Below are 20,612 nucleotides of genomic sequence, written 5' to 3' on the forward strand. Positions count from 1 at the left end.
AAAGCAGAGGGTTGAAGAGGCAGGAGAGCAAAACAACTCGGCTAATCCAGTTCAGTCTAGTAGTAACTCTTCAGAGGCCATACACCTTACAATAACCGAAAGACTGTTTGTCAGATATGGAGTTAGAAGCAATATGGATTCTACCTCCACCTGACGATTCAGCCCTAAACGCAGATTTTACGTCCCGCCCGATCAATAAGGCATCCGATATCCAACTGCAATATGGGTCACTTGTCGATCAGCCATGTATGCACCGAATATTGTGCAAATCTAGGTTTCAAACAATAGTATTGGTGCATTTATTGCCACCTTTAGGTTAATGTCACACGTGATAGATCTCTGCTACCATGGGTAAAAAATGCTCAGAAATAGCATTCCACCAGCAACAAAGGCCTACCACAAGGCAGCTTTGAGGGATGGGTTGGCCTTTCTACCGGCGATTGCCTTTGTTGGTGGTGGAAAGGCATTTCAGATGGATTAGTTGCCGATAGTAGCAGAGATCTATTGAGGGTGACTAAATCGCTCTGTGGGACATTAAGCTTATCACTTGAGGACTGTTTCTGCTTAGTATCCAAAATATCTGTTCTATTTGCGGTTTCCAGCACTCCTCCCCTTTCTAAAAGAAAACAAAGGTTTAATCACAAAAATCTTTTTATATACTTTACTTTTCTGGAAAATAGGGCAGGGACTGTAAATGATGTATTTCTAGCACTGCAGAATGTTGGTAATATATAAAAATTATAATAAGAATTATACTTTCACATCTGGGCACAGACACCAACATGTTCTATTAATAACAATTTCTCATCTGTCCATTATCAGGTCATTATCATCCAAAACACTTATGTACTAGGGAAAGCATTAACTAACCTTTAGATTTTTCTCTTTTCTGATTTAGATTTTTAGCGCTTACAGTCGTAGAAAAAAAGTTGCTATTTTTTTTGGGATTTAATCCAACAATCCGCCAGCTAAAACTTAACGAGATCATGTAGAATCAATGGCAGATGTCCCTTTCCTTTCCTGGAGGATCTTTCTTTGCTTCAAACTTTTTCAGATTTTTGACGCAGGTTTTTTTGTGCAACATTTGAAATCGTAAAGGGTTTTGGTTTGACATTTTGGAAAAGTCGAAGTTTCTCGACTTTTCTGCGACTTTTTCCTGCATGTACTTTTGAAGTTTAGACTTTTTAGTAAATGTTTGACATTTGTGAAAATTAGTTTATTCAAATTGAGAAATGTTAGCGTTTTAGTAAATCTGCCCTTAGGTGTCATCATACACAATAATATAATAAAAAGCACTCAGCACAACATTACCATCTTATGCCTGGTGCACACTGGAAAAAAGTTGCCAACTTTCATGTACACATGGCACCTGGAAACATCTGGAATAGATTTTTTTTATATATATATATAAGATAAGCTTAAAGGAACATTAACACTTAAATTTTTTTATGTAAAAAATCTATCCTACCCTGCTCCAATAATTGCCCTATCCTGCACACAGTTTATTATTTTGAATGCTTTATTAAAAAACACCTTTTAAAACTCTGCTTCCGGTCTTTTCAAATACGGCGATATTCCCTCTGCACAATACACCATGCGACGCTCCACATCTCCTCCTAGCCCGTCTGCAAAACCAGAAGTCAATTCTTCCTCTGTACAGAAGATTTGTTAGCCTGCCTTTTAACAATTCCGTCTTCTCCTAAATTCCTAAGCTTAAGTTGCGAGAGAGGGGCGCATGGGCAGTGTTAGTTCTTCTGTGTGATTTATGTGTGCACTTCACGGCTTGCAGCTATTTACAGAAATGAATTACACCGAAGAACTAACACTAAAGTAACACTGTCCACACGGCTTTCTCTGGCAGCCTAAGTTGAAAGAATTTAGATGAAGACTGAGAACATTAAAATCCAGCCTAAAACATCTTTGTATAGCAGCAACAATTCTCTTCTGGTTTTTGGCAGTAAGCAGAAGGCCAACGTGGGGGGGGGGGGGGGGGGGGCAACAGACTCTTACAACTCCAAAAAAGAGAGAAGTTTTGGATCCACAATTTGTAAACATTACATCCAAGGGAACTTAATAGAGAGTATGATTTTTATGCTTTTATTTGAGAAACTCTTTATTCCAACATGATGGTTGTGTTGAGGTTACGCACACATGATTCCTTTAAGATTGCTACAAAAGTACATGATGTTGTATATATGACTTTACATTTTGACTATTGTTAACCAGGGTACCAATATATGGTATAATGCTTTCTTTTTTAGGTTATATTATCATTGTTTTCTTTTTGGATTATGGTCTGACCGATGATATGAGGGATAACACTGGTGCATGGACACTTTATATACACAAAATTTTCGAAATTTAAAGTTTTTTTTTAACATCTAGTACCTTAATTGGGGGAGTGGTCTATGGGCTTGCCCCTATTTATAACCTGTGTGCGGTGTGTTCATTATCTTATTTGACAAAGAGGCGGGAGCCTTGAAACATTCTATTTGTTCTGCATGATGCAGTAAAGTTTTCTTTTTTCCCCTCAGTGGCCAATACTAGTCACCAGACCTCCTAACCAAATGCATACATGGGAAAAGTGGTTTCCATTAAACCTTATATAACCGTTCATAAAGTTATGGGTCGACATGTCACATGTACCGTACCCCAAGACTCGTGCCTGTATGTCTACCAAGTGTGCCGTAGCGGTGAGCGCACCAGGAGGTCCGAGCGCGCAGGCAATCTCGCAAATGTCAGAAAAGACTTACCCAGCAGAACTGGTTACAGTTTTCCCCCCATAATATAAACCACAGGGACAGGTGATGATATATACAGCGTAGGTTGACAGGCACCCCAGTCTTTGATGTGGGGAAAACTGTAACCACCCTAAGAGAGTGCATCAGGAACCACCGCTCTGCCATCAGCAAAGTACTTAAGGAGGGTGAGTCCAAACAACCAATTGCCAGACATTTTCTCAATTTGCGACACCCTCCGCCCACCTTCAAGTGTATGGCTATCGACCATCAGCCCCCTCTATCCAGATTTGGCTTTGCTAAGGAGGGAGTCCCGATGGATTCATAAACTGGACTGTGTGACCCCTCGGGGGCTAAATGAGATTCTACCGATTGGATGCTTAATTTAATATTCCTGCGGGCTCTAATGAACTTATTGTTACTTGGTTACAATGTTTACTCTCTATTCTCATTTTGTTATATTCATTTTTTTATATTCTGTTTTAACTGGCTATACTGTATATTTCCATGACTACTGAAGTACTAGCAAGTGACTTTTCTTTCTTTATTTGTAGCAAAAAATTATTTTTCTGTTTCCTTTCTTGGTTACTATGTTTAACCTCCCTAGTAACTTTGTTGCGATTCTCCCACAGGGCTGATGGACAGTGCTTATAGGTACACACATGACCCCCTGTGGTTACAACTGGTATTGCCACCTCTCCTTATAGGGAGCAGGCGGTTCTTTACGATAGTGGCTTCTTGCAGCTGGCCCCACAGGGGGCACATACACCCATCCATACTGCACCTACTAATGTCACTTTGGGGGACAGCAGGTGGTTCCCCCTCCCCAATTATGGCCGTGTCCTGGAATATCTAAGCGGCACCTCTGTGTCCTTTGAATTTTAACCCTGTATGTGAGAGAGTGTAATGGGCAATGTCGGTTTTTGATGGACTCGGTGGGTAATCGGTCGCGAGGCACAGCAACACAGGGCCACTTTCGTGCTGTCCTTGTTACGGACTGCAGGCGCGTCTGCCCCCTACAACCCTAGAATGCTCTGCTGGGTAAGTCTTTTCCGACATTTGCAAGATTGCCTGCATGCTCGGACCTCCTGGGTCTGCTCACCACTACTCGGTTGATTAGCAACAGCAGCACACTTGGCAGACATACAGGCACGAGCCTTGAGGTACGGTATATGTGACATGTCGAACGGTTATATGAGGTGTAATGTAAACCACTGTTCCCATGTATGCGCTTGGTTAGGAGGTCTGGTGACTAGTATTGACCACTGAGGGGAAATCGGTGTGTATTTATGCCCAGTTTTTCTCTTCTATTTTCTGAATATACCTTGCAATGATATTTTTTCACGTTGTGGGGAGAGTGGAACCTGGGGGCCCATAAGCCGGCAGGAGCATGGGGAAGTGACAGCCAGTGAAGGGTTAATTTTAAGTTTACAGTATCGGGTAGTTTAGGGAAAGGGGAGCTTAGTGGCAAGGGCACGCTATTTTGCAGTTAAGTGATTGGTTGTTAGGGTAGTCAGCTTGTTGGCAATGGAGAAAGCCCGGGAATACTAGGGGTATATAAGGAGAATTCCTGGAGGGATACCTGGCATTCTGCGTGGGACAGCCTGGTGAAGAGACTGAGAGGTGTCCAACCCACCCACCCTAGCATTTTTCATTTGGTTGTAATGTTAATAAATAAAATATATATATTTAAAAAAAAAAAAATGGGTATTGTCGCAGCAGAAGGTTATTGTCTTGGGTGTTTGTATTGGAGGGAAACTTTCATAGCGCCAAGGCGGCCTGCTGTGTTTATTGTTATCAGGGGCTGGCTGGTTCAATAGATGGTTGGTACGGTAACGATTAACTAGTTATATTCTGAATATTGTGAATATACATTTAAATCAATAAAGCTGCTGGGGCCTTTTATCCCCACAAGTTTGTGTGGTCTCATTTATTCTTTATTAAATGGTGCTGTCTATGCTTCCCATATAATAAACCCTTTAGTGTGAGGGTATTTGCTGGTGAGTAAGAAGTTAGCAGGAAACATTGTAGACCAGACCAGACAGAGAATTTGGGGCCCATAATTAGCCATACTGCATAATACAGAAGATTAATTATAAACCTCATAGTGTTCAGGTATCCACTGAGGTCCCCTTTGCATAATGACAAGGAGAAGAGAGGTTTCTGTAGCCAGTTACCAAAGAAGCTCTGGCTTCAGAGCCCAAGAAGAAATAAAGTATTATACCTAGTGAGGGCTGAAGTATAGAGAGTGTAAAGGACTCACCCCTGACAGCTATCTACAGTGTTTACTTTTGATACTTTTGTTTCTGTTTAAGCTGCTGCTTAGACCTTTTGATTACTTGCTTGTACTTATTATTATTTCTCTTGTATTTTTTGTTTTTATTGCATGTTTTCAGTTTTTTATTGGTTTATCTCTGGTATCCTGTTTATGGCGACGTATGATGATGTAATCTCCACTTTTTCCCGTCACTTTTTGTGCTTTTTTAGACACTGTGTTTGTTGTATTCACCACTTTGATAAAGGCTAGAGTGCTAGCCGAAACGTTAGTCTCCTCTTTAATAAAAATAATTTGTTTATATAAATCCTGTGAGTGCTGACCCTCTCTCAAGCACCTTCAAGATTATTTGGACCTGCACCCAGGCAACAGCAACTTATCTATACGTGAGTGCCGGCATTTACTTGGAAGTTTATATATATATAGAAAATAATCATCTGTGGCCAGCACACCCTTCAATGTTTCATCAAAAAATTTTTTATTGCAGATAAATTGTTAAAACCAACGTTTCGGTCCTTGTTAGGACCTTTCTCAAGGAGATATATATATATAATATATATATATATATATATATATATATATATATAATATATATAAACTTCCAAGTAAATATACACTGCTCAAAAAAATAAAGGGAACACTTAAACAACACAATGTAACTACGTGCCCACTATGTTGTGCCCATCGGTTCCGTGTTGTGAACCACACATTTTTCTTTATTGTTAGTTTTTATTTGATTTTTGGGTTCCTTTTGCATTTTTTACTATATGTGGGGGTTGCCTAGGAACAACTTTGGCGCCCTTTTGGGTTTAAATAGCGTTCACATTGCACTTCACTGTTGTTGTCCCTGATTAAAAAGTTCCAGTGGGAACTGAAACGTCGGACTAAATAAAAACCTCACTTTTTACACCTCATCCGATATCTCCAGTATGAAAATGAGAGAGAGAGAGAGATATCATAATGGTGCATGCCACTAACAAAAAAATACAACCTGGGTGCAAGAGCCATATAAACTAAAATATTGCAGGTGTAATGCCAGCACACACAGGGTTTCATACAAATGTATATAAAATGATATTTATTGAGAAAAAAAGAGCAAAATAAACATAGCAAGCCTCAACATTTCAGTCCTCACTGGGACTTTCATCAGGAGGCAAAAACTGAAGCACCTGCAAACACATTCCAACACCATGACCTTTTAAACCCCCTCTACAGGTAGGTTTTGGTGCCTAAGTCTGTGGTTGCCTAACAACCCAATGTACACAATATCCGTGTCTCTTTAAACATGATCAAGAACTGTTTTGTATTTATTTGGTATAAGTTATAGGAAAGGAAATCAGAGCGCAAAGTCACAGAGGGAGAATAAGGGCAAGGTGCCGACAGCCAGAGAAGAGGAACAAGAAGCAGGAAGGGGGTAGGGGAGGTGCGCTTTCTGTCACAGGGAGCTTCCTAGCAGGACACAAATGCCACAAGTACCCAAGCGTACCTTCTGTTCCATGCCACCAGGATTTGCGCAGTGGGTGCCATTAGGGTTGGGATAGTGGTGGGTGTACGCACAAATGCCCTGTCCTTCTTATGCATCCCTCATTTAGTGACCAACGGAGCCCATGAAGGTGTGCACCTGAGGGGAAAAATTGTAACCAAGAGAAGAAAGAGGGGAGAGGACAGAATATATTCCAGAGAGACTCAAGGAGAATATGATAAATCAGATTGTGAAGGATTAGTAAACATGTTACAATATAGCAAAGTCACAAGTGTTAACATCTGGCTACATTGTGCATGCAAATCACCTTGTGACATGGGGAGAAACCCCCATCTATAGCAAATAAATTACATATAAAGGTTCAAACCAAACACCCCAGAGGCAAAGTTTCATTCAATCCACGTGGGGCAACAGAGTCCAATCGGTGTATCCATCACGATTCCCTCTGTAATAAGGCAAGGTTTCTGTCGCCACCCCTATCCAGGGGGGGTTGAAAGTCAATAGCCATGCAGCAAAAGGAGGGTAAGGTATGGCCCATTTTCAGGAAGAGTCTTGGTACTGGCTGAGTGGGTTTCAAGGCTTTGCTGATTGCCGATCGATGGTTGCCAATAAGTTCTCTTAAGGTTGTAATTGTTTTACCCACATAATATAAACCACATGGGCAAACAATAATGTATATCGCAAAGGAAGAGGTACAGGTTAGTCTATGATGTATTTTATATCTCTTACCCGTGTGAGGGTGTGGAAAATCCACACCAGTCAGCATACACCTGCATGTCACACATCCTGGGCATTTATAACATCCAGGTTTGAGTGGTATTGAAAGCCATGTTGAGGTGTCCATGTCCGGATTTACTAAAAAATCTGTCCAAACCAATGTGTCTCTAAGGCTCCTGTTGCGTCTGTAGCCAAACACCAGACGTGAGGCTTGATAGAGGGAAAGGGACTCATCCATATTAAGCATTGGCCAGTGATTATTAATAGCTGATTTCAATTTATTTGATGCTGAGCTATATGTGGTGGTGAAAACCAGAGGTGGTTCCTTACTTTCTTTCTTGGGCTGGGGTTGTAGTAAGTCTTCCTGTTTATATTTGAGGGCTTTGGTTAGTTGATTGTAAAGTGTCTGTTCTTTGTACCCCCTAAGTAGGAATCTGTCAAAGGCTTCCCTGAGTTGGTTTTGTGCTGTCTCACTGTTATTTCTAATGATACGCAGAAATTAGGAATATGGGATCGCCCTGACTGTGGCTGGTGGGTGAAAACTAGCAGCATGCAAGATCATATTCCTATCTGTAGGTTTACGAAACAAACGTGTGCCCAGCCTATCCCCTACCCTGAAATTCTGGAGGTCCAGGAAATCGATCACATCAGGGTCAAAAGTCATGGTCAGTTTTATAGGGAAATCTAATTACTCTAATGTTTTGTGAAAGGAAACGAGTGAATCACTGTCGCCATGCCACAATAATAGAAGGTCATCAATGTAGCGTTGGTATAACAGCAGATGGGGTCCTGCCAGGGGTCTAATATGGTCCTGCTCAAATTCCAACATAAACAGGTTGGCATAAGAAGGATGCAGTGAGGTAAAATACAATACCAAAGGTCCTCAGCGCTCAAATGTGATGAAATCTCCAATCTTACGTGAACCAAATATCGAATAGTGTGTGTTTGCAATTTCTTTACTGCAGCTCCGTCTTAGATCAACCCCTTTGACTGGGTCCAGAAAAAAGCTCAACGATATGAAAATCCGGAGCGCATGAATGAGGAAACAAAACAAAACAAAGAAAAAGTAATAATAGTGTGGCAACGTTTGTATAAAGTGATGCCTTAACCACGTATAAGGAATTTCTTGTGCTCAATATATTAACATTCACACCACAGTGCAGTACCACTAACTGCTTACCAGATGGCAGTGTTGTTGAAGCAAAACAAACGTGATGTATTCATTTGCAGAATGTAGCTAAATGAACGGATATTGTATCCTTAAAGTGGAACACAACTGTATCAACGTGCAGACCGAGACAGGTTATCCTCTTGCAGGCTGTGGCTATATCCTCAATGAGGCACACAAAGAGAAGAGCCGCCACTATAGACACAAATTAAGCACATGCTACAATAAATGGTGTGATTTCATTACAAATTGGCATTAGGGCTCTGGCACACGGGGAGATTAGTCGCCCGCGACAAATCTCCCTTGTCACGGGTGTCTAATCTCCCCGAACTACCATCCCACCTGCGAAAATGTAAGTCGCCGGTGGGATGGCACACGCTGTGCAGTCGATTTCAGCAAATGGTAGTTCGGGGAGATTAGTCGCCCGTGACAAGGGAGATTTGTCGCGGGCGACTAATCTCCCCGTGTGCCAGAGCCCTAATGCCAATTTGTAATGAAATCACACCATTTAATGTAGCATGTGCTTAATTTGTGTCTATAATGATAATATAATTGGACACTCCCAGAAGATACCCACGTATCCCTCTAATTTCTTCTTTTAAAATAGCCCTTGTTTCTAAAATGTGAAAAATCTGTCCCTTGTTTGTACAAAAACAAATAACACACTCTGAATTAGACCATATTTTTAAAATTGTTGCTGTTGTTTGCACATTAAAGCTTATTATTCTGATTCATATTAGCGCCCCCCCACATTTTTTAAATGCTTCTCCTCTTATAGTTTTAGGGGTACAGCACCCAAACTCTCCACACTTCTTCATCCTATAGCGGAACAGGTTGCTTGCACTTTTCTAAGCTATCAGATTTAACCCATTAACTTTTAATGGGGGAATTTAACCTGCTGCCATTCTCACAATATTAATGTCAGGGTACCCAAAGACTTTACAGTTGGTCACTGGTGGACTGCAGGTCAAGGTTGGTAAATGTGGACAGTGCAACCAACAGCCAATCAGATTTCATCCATTAAATTTCATTGTTTTACATTTAAAACACTCATTCTCATACTATTTATGCCAGGGCTCCCAAACTTTGCAAAGTCAGTTACTGGGTGACTACGTATTAAAGGTTAGAAAAACCATTTGGAGCCACCAACAGCCAATCATATTTCTTTCATTGATTTCGGTGGGGAAATTTTAACTGCTGCTGCCATTTTCACACACTTAAAGACATAATGACACCAGAAATGAAACCTTATCTACATCTATCATAACATTGTCTTTGCATGTTAATTATACATTTTAGTAGGGGGGGCCCAAAAGCCTTTACATTACCTATCTGATCCGCCATGTTCCTCTAGAGAGCTGCCATATTTGTGCAGCAGGAGTCCATTAGTATTAGAAGCTATAACTGACAGGTTTAGATGGGAAAGTCAGGTTGGAAAAACAGGTTTAGAAACTTGAAGAAGCAATTATTTACAAAAGCAGACATATCAACGACAAACCAGCAATATGACCTACAGGCAACTTTTAATGCAGATTAATATTTTGAAGAGTAGTTTTTTTTAGTGTCAGTATCACCTTAATGTCTGTGTCCCCAAACTTTATAAATTTGGGTGATGGCAGTTCAAAATTGGAAAAGTGGGCAGGGCCACAACAGCCAATCAGATTTCAACCATTGAATTTCATTGGTTTAAATGTTAAAATACTGTAATTCTCACAATATTTATGCTACCTAAAATTAACCTAGCTAAAACAGAGCTCACAGTCTTCCTGCCCAAACCTAACCCTTCTCCTCTTCCTCCTTTCATCATTACTATTGATGGCATGACCATCAACCCTGTTAATTCTGCACGCTGCCTTTGACCAGTCACTCTCTTTCTCTAAACATATTAATAACACTGCCAAAACCTTCCTCCGCAATATTGCCAAGATACGCCCCTTTCTTTCACAAGTAACAGCTAAAACACTAATCCATGCCCTTATCCTTTCCCACTTAGATTACTGCAATCTCCTACTAACCGGCCTCCCAGACTCCCACCTCTCTCCCCTGCAATCAATCTTTGCTCTCTCCGAAGAGGGAACCTGTTCAGCCTCAATTAAACTGTCTCATACCACATGGCACTTACTCCCTTTGTATTTATACACACACACACACATATATATATATATATATATATATATATATTTATTTATTATAACACTTGTCCTCCATGTGTGTAATTTTGTATTTTGTAAGATTATACAGCGCAGCGTACCCTTGTGGAGCTTTATAAATAAAGTTATACATACATACCTTATACATAGGTTACCCAAACTTTGACTCAAGGATAGAAAAATTGAGCACAACCACCAATCACAATTCACCTATTGACTTTAATTGGTTTAAATTAAAACAGCTGCCATTCTTCGCACAGCGTTTTTTTTTTACTAGATCACTGTGGTCCAAGGAAAACTGGGTGGAGCTAACACCAACCAATTAGATTTAATTTAGTGACTTCACATTGTTCAACCAAACATCGTTTGTTTTCAACCTTCCCTTTCTAGCTCTTATTCGTGTTTGTTTGAAAAACAAAAAAACCATGGGGACTACAAAGTCTGTTTATGTATAACCACGAGTAACAGCTGGTGTTCTGTTGATCTATTGAGGTAAGAGAATACTGTGGCAGCCATTGAGCTTTGCCATCCCCCAAAAAAGGAAAAACAAACCTGACACAAGAGTTCTAGTACGCAGAAAAAATGATTTATCTTGTTAAACATTAAGAGCGGAGGCTCTGGAAGCAGCGGGCAGGACAGGCAACCAATCGGCGTCATACTGATGTACTCCATCCTAACGCGTCACTTCCTCAAGGCGTCTACGTGGAGCGTCACTGCGTTTATATTACTGGTGTGACATCAGCACCTCGCGAGATGAGATTTGTGACGCCTGCAGTAGTTGTCCGGCAGGGGAAAAGAAGCTAGACGGTCGGAGCTGCTGGACTTTTAACCAGTGATCCGGGACAGCGGGCTGTTTTAAGAAAATCGGGACTGTCCCGGTAAAAGCGGGACTGTTGGGCGGTAAGCGATAAAAAAACTGATGCATACATAACAATGGGCCATGATTTCGTCAGCATCACTAACGTCAAGTGGCCTTACTATTGCAGTGACAGACTGGCCAGTTTCCTTACTGATTTTTTGCATTAAATAATCAGAAGTATTGGATTGCAGCTGGTCTGTCCAAGTGGAATAGCCTATATTAAGATGCAGCTGTTACAATACTGCAATACTGAGAATGCTTGAGCCGATTTGAGAGAAGCTGGGTATTTTTCTCGCTTCCGTTCTGATCTACTTGTTCGGGCAAGAGAACATTACTGTTTATTCTCTAGAGTGTCTGAAAGTTTGGTCATTTGTAGCTTTTAAGCACATACTGCCGGTCTATAGGTACATGTTAGGACCTCTTGGGGGTATCTTATTTGAATGAAGTAGACTGAAGGGTAAATCTGCAGCTAATGCCTTATCTTATCACTTGTAAAGAGCTTCAGTAGGCCAGGAAATGATGGGCAACTCTGCCTTCCTGCCACTATTTAGATACCATACTGTACAATATCTGACATTGCAGCCTGATGGCACCTTGGTCTGATAACCTGAACTACAGCATATGTGTTACAGTATATATATTTCTACCTGTGAGGTAAAGATGGGAATCCAAAACATAAACCTGAACATTTTAAGTTAAAGGGTATGGGATCCCTTATCCGAAAACCCGTTACACAAAGTTCCGAAGGCCATCTACCATATACTCTATTATAACCAAATAATTCTAATTTTTGAAAATGATTTCCTTTTTCTCTGTAGTAATAAAACAATTGTACTTGATCCCAAGTAAGATATAATTAATCCTTATTGGAGGTAAAACTAGCCTATTGGGTTTATTCAATATTTAAATGATTTTCAGCAGACTTAAGTTATGGAGATACAAATTACAGAAAGATCCCTTATCCGGAAAATCCCAGGTCCCAAGCATTCTGGATAACAGGTTCCATACCTGTACTGTGTTTATTAAATACAACTTGCTTTTACCATGGGGTTTCATCAGAAGCCACCTACTTTATTATTAAAGTTACAATAGAGACAAGCTGTAGGCAATAAGGGCTAGTTCAGAAGGTTAGTTGTGGAATTAAGGGTTCATTTTTGGGGCTGAGACAGCTAGAGGAGGATATTTCCTGGGCTAAGTGAGTAAGTTATTTTAAAGGGTCTGGCAGAGAAGGAAGAAGCAGAAGGGTGTTTTTATAGGATTAAGAGAAAAGGGAATATTATTAGGGTACCGTATATACTCGAGTATAAGCCGACCCGAATATAAGCCGAGGTACCTAATTTTACCTAAGAAAACTGGAAAAGCCTATTGACTCGAGTATAAGCCTAGGGTTATTCAATCATTAAATCAATTTCAGAGCATGATTATTGAGACTGACGCGCGGGAGCCAATTTGATATATTTACACTCATATATATATATATATATATATATACACACACAATCAGGGGAATCTTAAATAGTCACATTCGGTATGTATACACTTATGGGGAAGGGACACTGGTGCTAGATACAGGGGATGGTCGTTATAATTAATACTATTGTAGGGTTAATTTTTCAGCAGCAGCCTATGAGCTGCAATAGTGCCTGATCAGAAAGGTCTGGATAACTGCCCTCTCAGAACAATGGCATGGCACCCACCCAATGAGCAGCAAATCTTGATGGTGGTAATTGCTCAGTATAGCATTGTCTTTTAGGGCTCTGGCACATGGGAATATTAGTGGCTGTACTAGTAGGATGAGGGAAAAGCAAGGGGTGCAGAGCTGGTGTGCCCCACACTAATCCCCGCATGCCCAAGTACTGACCTGATTAAGGGTTGGCAAGAGGCTCAGGCTCATGGTCCCCCCACTTCCAGCCTCCTCTTCATCATCATCCGGATCCAGCAGAAGCTCCCCACCAGGGCCGCGGCTTAGCCCATATCCGAGCGCCAAGTTAGACATCTCTATTCCAGCGTCGGCCAAAGGCAGAGAGGCACAAGATACGGCCGCAGGCAGCGCAGAGCCCCGATCCTCCAGCACTAGAACCCACACTATCACCTCCGCTCGGGGGTAGCGATCCAATCGCATGGCCGGCTCCAGGCTTTCCTGTAGCTGCAGCCCGGCCTGGTGGGGAGAGGGCCTGGCGGGGCAAGAGGCAGACCAGGGTCCGCGGCGGGAGAAAGGAGCTCAGCGCAGGTCACAGAGCAGGTGGCCCCGGGTCTCTGCTCCCCTCCCATCCCGCGGCGATCCTCCAGCACTAGGACCCACACTATCACCTCCGCCGAGTACACGGGGGGATGCGGCTGCATCGTGGGTGCCGCACTGAGCTACTGTATTCAGCAATAGCAAGGTGAGGTGGATGCTGGAGGGAAAACCTATCTAGACGCTCAGGTGTAAGTATTGAAATGCTGCAAATCTAGGCAGGATAGATGGCATGATAATTAAATGTGCGGCTGCGGCGTGCATTTGATGCCAGTATTCACTCGATGCCAGTATTCACTCGATGCCAGTATTCACTCGATGCCAGTATTCACTCGATGCCAGTATTCACTCGATGCCAGTATTCACTCGATGCCAGTATTCACTCGATGCCAGTATTCACTCGAGTATAAGCCGAGCATGAGTTTTTAAGCACATTTTTCGTGCTGAAAAACTCGGCTTATACTCGAGTATATAAGGTAATTCATGGGGAGTGGTAAGTAAGAAATCGGGTTTTAATTTGTTGGGGTGATATGGAGGGGGGTAGCTTTGGAACTAGGGATTTGTTAAGAAAGGGATAATGGAAGCTGTGACATGGGGGTTCATTATAAATGCTGCGAGAGAAGGGCTTACATGGACATTTATTTGTAGTGCAGAGAAGGGACGTAGATAATTTAGGGTGTAATTAGAGGGCTGTTGAGCGAATTAATGAGGAGGATGGAAGCTGTAATGCTTAAAGGGTTAATCAATTTCATAGACGAAGAGGCAACTGGGGGTGTTACTTCTGTAGCAGTCAAATATTGTAAGAGTTTATACATTTGTAGAAGATAATTCAAGGTGCTGTAGGATTATCGGGTGAAGGGAGTTGTGGGACCAATGAAGTGAGCACCACTTTGGTATTATTCTTTTATTTCACTGGGTTTGTTAAAAGAACCGATTCAGAGAGGAAAACGTGTGCGTTGGCAGAGAAAGTGCTGATGCAGGGGTTGGCCGAGAGAAGGGCTGCCATAAGGGTTTGATAGTAATTAAAAAGAGGGCTACTATGCATTACTTGTGTTGTGTGAAAGAGCAGCAGCCAGTCTGAGTGAACTTCCTGCAGCCAGGGAAAGTATTTTTGCATGTTGTATACTGACTGCTGTTTTTTGTTTTTTTTTAAGCTAGCGATATACAGACTGATAAGTTATTAATTCGACCTCTGAAGGCCAAGTCAAACCATATACGGGCCAGTTCCAATTGTCAACCTGACTGCTGATGCATCCTCTACTGACAAGTGTGCATAGATTAAGATTTGAAGGTTGGCCCACTGACAGACGATCAGATCAGGCCCTGTACTTAGGTGGTCAAATTGAACAAAGATCCACTTTTTTGACTCAAGACTTTATTTTACACTTCTCTTTGGGGGAGTTATACTAATTATGGCTGGTATGCGTCATTGTGCTAGTGCCATGATGTAGCCGTGATAGCTGATATTTCTCCCTAGTTTGAAGGGTGAAAATGTATGTGACTTGCTGTATTTTGGATGACAGCCAATATGCATTGCAGTATTAGATCCACAACTGATATGCTTAGCCTTATAAGAATGACTAGCTCTCAATCTGCGTGAGAGTGAATGTGGATCTGATATGCTCTGTAGGAGTAGCAGCTGTTTTACTTTGCTAAATGAGACTATCAGATGTTAGGGCTGTGGAACATAGTGTTTTGTTTTTTTTGCTTGGAAATTTCCAAGGGTCTTTTTGTCCCTAATGAGCCAGAAACTACATGAAGTTTTTAAAAAAAAAAAAAATTATTAAATATCTGAAGTTTGTATTTGTTCATTTAGCGCTCTTTTATTCTTTTATATAAGCACCATCTTACAGAAATAGACTTCTAAATATGTATAAGTTAAAAATTTAATGGGGGGGACTCCATTTGCTAAAACATGTATGAGAGCTCACTCTTTTAAAATAACCAACTAATGCAAACCTTGGATGTAGAGACAGGATTATTATTTTATTTTTAGAGTTAGCTCTAATATGTCTTCTATGCAAACGCCTGCTGCCCCCCCCCCCCCCCCCACAGATGAATTGGTCCTACCTATCTCTTCCCCCTCTGTTGCCCCATTAGTTTACATATGCACAATCAGTTTGCAGGCAAATTTATTGAATATTATATGTATATTTTTTTGTCCTAGCAAATTGGCACCCCTCAGTGTTTATGAATTTCTGTTTCCTTTAATTCAGTAAAAGTACAATACTTTTTCAGTGTAATATTAGGTAAAATTACCAAATATTTAAGATACTGCACGCAGAAGTCTTAACATCAAAAATATAAATACTGCATTTTGTCACTTTGCTTGGCCTTCCTCTTGGTCTCAATGAGTGCACCTAGGTAATGTTATATTTTTTGAGACATGCTTCTCTGTTCATTCTTATTTTCATGTACAGTATTCTATTATGTAAATATACTGTTATACTTAATTATTTTTTGCAGGGAGAAGGACTGGGGCATGAATCGAGACGGAGCCCCCGGGAAGAGTCCGGAAGAAATGTACATTCAGCAGAAGGTGCGAGTCCTTCTCATGCTGCGGAAAATGGGTTCCAATGTGAGTTTAAGAGTTTGTGGTTTGTATCAGAGCTGGTTTGAATGTGATTTATGTATGTAAGGCAGATGACATTTTCTGAGGTACAGGTTTTGAAGCCTTTTTGTTAATGTAGAGCCCTCTGCATTTTGAGTCTGTATTAGTCTTATGAGCTACAGTAGACTCCGTGTAGACTCAGTGTAAAAGAACTAAATTGCTATCCATTTTGCTTTCAAGAGGCCTGAAGTTCAGTGTCCATTTTTATTACACAACAGTGGCCCTAATTTAGTGCTGTATGGGCTTGATGTGGCCCTCCAAAGGCTTTTTATGGACCCCAGTCTGCTCAAAGGCTCCAAAGACTTCATTATATGACATCATCATTGTAATTGAATCTGGCCCTCCAACATGTTACGTAAGAAGTAATTGGCCCACTACATATAATAAGTTGAACAGCGCTATCCTTCAATCTTTCAGCAGTTGCCCTATTGAACACATTAGTTGAATAGTCTATTATTATCATTTCAGTCAATGTAGATCATGTAACACCTGTCATAAGCTAGAATTTATTACCGTGTTCATTAGGAATTTACTTAATTTTAAATATTGTAATTTTGAATGGTTTGTAGACCCTGTCAAATGTCATCTTGGTTGTTTGGCCAGACTGGCTAACATTATCCTACATTGCAGCAGAGACTAAAGTGAATTAAGCACTGTTGAATCAGCCGTATGTAAATATAATATAAAATATGAAAGTGCAGTGTGGACTAAAGAGTTAGTTCTTTAAGTCACTAGAGCATGGAGTGTAAAGACAAAAAAAAAAAAAAAATAGGGCACCTCCTATAAAATTGTTTCTTCCCACCAGAGGAGCAGACAAGTAAAGGCCACTCTTCTGTAATGGGAAACAACAGGTTCCCCCCCCCAATGTTTTTTTAACATAGATTATGCTGAGATATAGGTTGGTCATATCCAATCCACATGTTTTGACTTACTTAAAGAAATATAGGTTTTTATTTTTCATGATTTCCATTTTTTCTGGAACAGCATCACATTCCTACTAAGCCTGTTTTCATGCAGTTCATGAACTATTTGCAAATGTGTTTAACCTTTGTATCTTAACTGCAGCTCACTCCAAGTGAAGAGGCATTTCTGCGCTCATATGCAGGAGTGGTAAATAGTCAGCTTAGCCAGCTGCCACAGCACTCTCTTGATCAAGGTAAGGGCAGAATGCCACAGTCCATTTGTTAGTTACACATATTTCTTGTGCTATTGTGCTGCAAACTGCTTTGTGTATTTATTTTTGAGTGCCTCTCCCTTTACAGTGTGTGTTAGTAAGACACGTTTTTGTAATGTGACTTGACTGAAAATAATTGTCAAAATATTTTAGACGTTGACAGTGAAGATGATTTGCTCTGTTATTTACTGACTGAACTGGGGCACTCATACACTGCTCATATACTACTAAAGGCTGCTGTTTGCCTTCCTCATGACATGGGGTTGGTTGACATCTCTGTAAATGGAAAGATATCACAGGCACTTTTAATTTTAATTCCTTTTTGTCTAGTGCGCAAAAAAAAAAAAAAGTTTCCTGCGCACATTTTAAACTTGTGTGTTCATTTTTTAAAATTATGTGCTTAGGTCAGAATAAATACAAAATGCTCACCTAAAAGTTTAGGCCATAAATATCTGGAGTTTTTACTAGAGAGATTGTTATAGTATTTCAAACAATACTATTTTTAGGAGTAGTGTGTGAACTGTAGTGTAGTTGGGTCTGTGATATGGAGAGATTTTACAGAAAATTCTAAGGTCTTTTTATCAGGAGCTGCGGCTCCTCTTCTCTTCCTCATTTGCTAGTTCACTAGATGACATGATGCATCACCAGATTAAATTTTCAAATTTGCCAGCAAAAAGGCAGCCATTACCATAAGTGGCTTGTTGTACACTCTGTCCATTTGGTTCTTGGGTCAATTGTGTGTACGAGTTTGGCTTGTGTATTGGCCTTTAGTTATGGGGTTTTCCAATGTCCTCCTTGAAGTCCTCCCTTCAAAAAAAGTCCAACAAGTGCTTCTAGAGACTTTTAGATGTTCAAGCACAGTAAATTTGTAGTTTCTGTTGAGTGACCTTGAGCTATTATTTAAAGAAGTAAAAAACTATCAAGGGACTAATAAGGTTTTCTGAGCTGACTCTTCTTCTTAGGGTGTCAGTCTAAGTAACTGGGGAATGAGAATGTATCACGTCGATAAGAGCCCCCTGTAACTGGGGATTACATTTAGATGCTGCTCTATACCAAAAAGCAGATTATCTGATCCTCAGCCATATATTGGGTTACTTTGGGCCAATAAACTGCTGATTGGCTCAGCCCAATATTAAGTACCAGTCTGCACAGTTCCTTCAGCATTGTCCAGTTTCCAGGTTGCCAGTTTGGGCCTGTCAACTTCTGTACTTAACCCCCACCCCCTTACTAATACATCAGCATTTCTTATGTCTCCCTTGAATGCGTCAGTGTATTCTGTCACCTGCCTTGTTTCATGAATATCTCTCCAAGCATTATCCCAGGACCTGCACCACTGTCCAAGTACCATCATTATCCCACCTTGAATTCCAGTATGGGTATTACTTTGTTTTCCCTTATAGGCTACAGGAAAATAGGGTCCATTTCTCTTCCTTACCAGTTGCTTCAAATAAAAAATAGTTTTCACTTACCTTGTACTTTGCTTTCAGGTGCTGAGGATGTGGTTATGGCATTTTCTAGATCAGAAACAGAAGATCGAAGGCAGTAATGCCGGCAGCAGGCATTGTCTAGCATATAGCACAGATGAACAAAGCCAAGACACTCAAAAGCTTCTACTGAACAGTATCCCAAGACTTTTTCCACGCACTCCGGATTCATAAACTCTCCTGAAGTTTCCCCAAGACCTGCTTTTAATCTGTTCATTCAGTTACTGAAAGTAAATGATTTTTTTCTAAATCCTGTTCAAAAATAAGCAGTTTGGCACAAAACTGTTTAAAGAAGAGTATCCTGTGGCTCCTCTTAAAGGTTTTATTTTTTTTCTTTTTGTGGTTGTTTTTTTTTTTTAATTTTGCTGCTGACAAAAGCCACCTTTGTTTTTTATTTTTTTTTATTATTGTATATGCTCATTTTGCTGAATGAGGCAGTTTGACATTTTTTCACATAGGCCAGCTCTACTAAAAGAGCTGAATATAATTGAAACTGGAAGTATTTATTAGGGTGGCTTCTAGTTGAAGATCTGTGCTCTCCCACTGACATTTTTAAATGGACTTTAGTTTTATTTTAATACTGAAAATGTTCTTTTTGTTTGTTTTTGTATGTTAAAGCTTCGGCTGTTACACACTGTGTCACTGACTTGAAAGAAGCCAGCTTTTTGTAATATTTATTACAGTTTTTGGGAAAACAGTGTATACTACTCCTTTGTATTTTATTTTGCATAATGATTGTTAGCCATGTAAGACACTTAAGCCTTTTCTAACTATTTATAAGAAAGGCAAAAGGGAAACACTATATTCCATTTGTTTGTTCAGTTGGTTTATGTGCATGTGTGGGAGGTGGGCTTGAAAGTTTTGGTTTTTTTTGTCAGTGTCAACATGGATATTTTCCCCCTTAGAGATTAAACTTTGTGTAAATTGCCACAAGATGTGACCTAGTTCTGAAGAAGATCTAGATGTGCTTTCAGGATCACAGCGATTATCACACAAAACAAAAAGAAACATGAATTACCCTTTGTTTTAAAGGTTCATTATTCTTCCTAAACCAAATGTATTATGAAGTTTTTGCTGTAACGGATTCTACTCTTTTGGGAAAGGAGTCCACTACACAGCGTTGTTGTTGGAGTATGCTTTCATTCTGCCATGAGAGAGAGCATTAGTCAGCTTGGGCTCTATTATATTTGTCAAATAGTTTTCTGAGGAAAGGAATAAAATATCAGAGGACAAAATTGTAAATACACAAGTTATGAATGCTGATATAAAATTCTTCATAGGCTTTAAAAGGATGTGCCTGTGTAAATACCCCACTTTTATTTTATACATCTTTACATATAGACACCTCCATGCCACCTGGGGTTTCCCAGTTTTAAAGCCAGGCAGACAGTGTGTAAGATCTAACTTTTCATTATCTCCTTTTAGCAGAACAAATAACTTGACCCCATAAGGGCCCTGGCACACTAAAGGATTCAAAGTGATTTTCTGTTTGTGTTTTTTTTTTTCTTTTTAGCTTTGTTGTTTGTGGCATAATACCCAAATCCAGCCCCCAGGCCATCAGATTGACACTTCTTTAGTGCAATGACACATGGAGAGGTTTAGATCATTATTACAAACATTGTGTGGAATTCAGACACCATTTACTTCATATAATATATTAAAAAAATAACAAAAAAAACCACATAATTAATTAGTGACTGATGACAAGAGACCGGCA

General features: G+C 40.2%; 1 protein-coding gene across 1 annotated transcript; it reads left to right on the top strand.

Annotated features, from left to right (window-relative positions):
* Nucleotides 1–11,353: 11,353 nt before the first annotated feature.
* ctnnbip1 (catenin beta interacting protein 1) lies at nucleotides 11,354–20,130 on the top strand. Its single transcript, NM_001008102.1, is given in 4 exon segments — nucleotides 11,354–11,431; nucleotides 16,093–16,204; nucleotides 17,303–17,393; nucleotides 18,899–20,130. Coding segments are annotated over 3 exon segments (246 nt in total). The 5' UTR covers nucleotides 11,354–11,431; nucleotides 16,093–16,108; the 3' UTR covers nucleotides 18,958–20,130.
* The last annotated feature ends 482 nt before the right edge of the window (nucleotides 20,131–20,612 follow it).

Source organism: Xenopus tropicalis, chromosome 7 (genome assembly GCF_000004195.4).
Source record: "Xenopus tropicalis strain Nigerian chromosome 7, UCB_Xtro_10.0, whole genome shotgun sequence".
Taxonomy (NCBI): Eukaryota; Metazoa; Chordata; class Amphibia; order Anura; family Pipidae; genus Xenopus; species Xenopus tropicalis.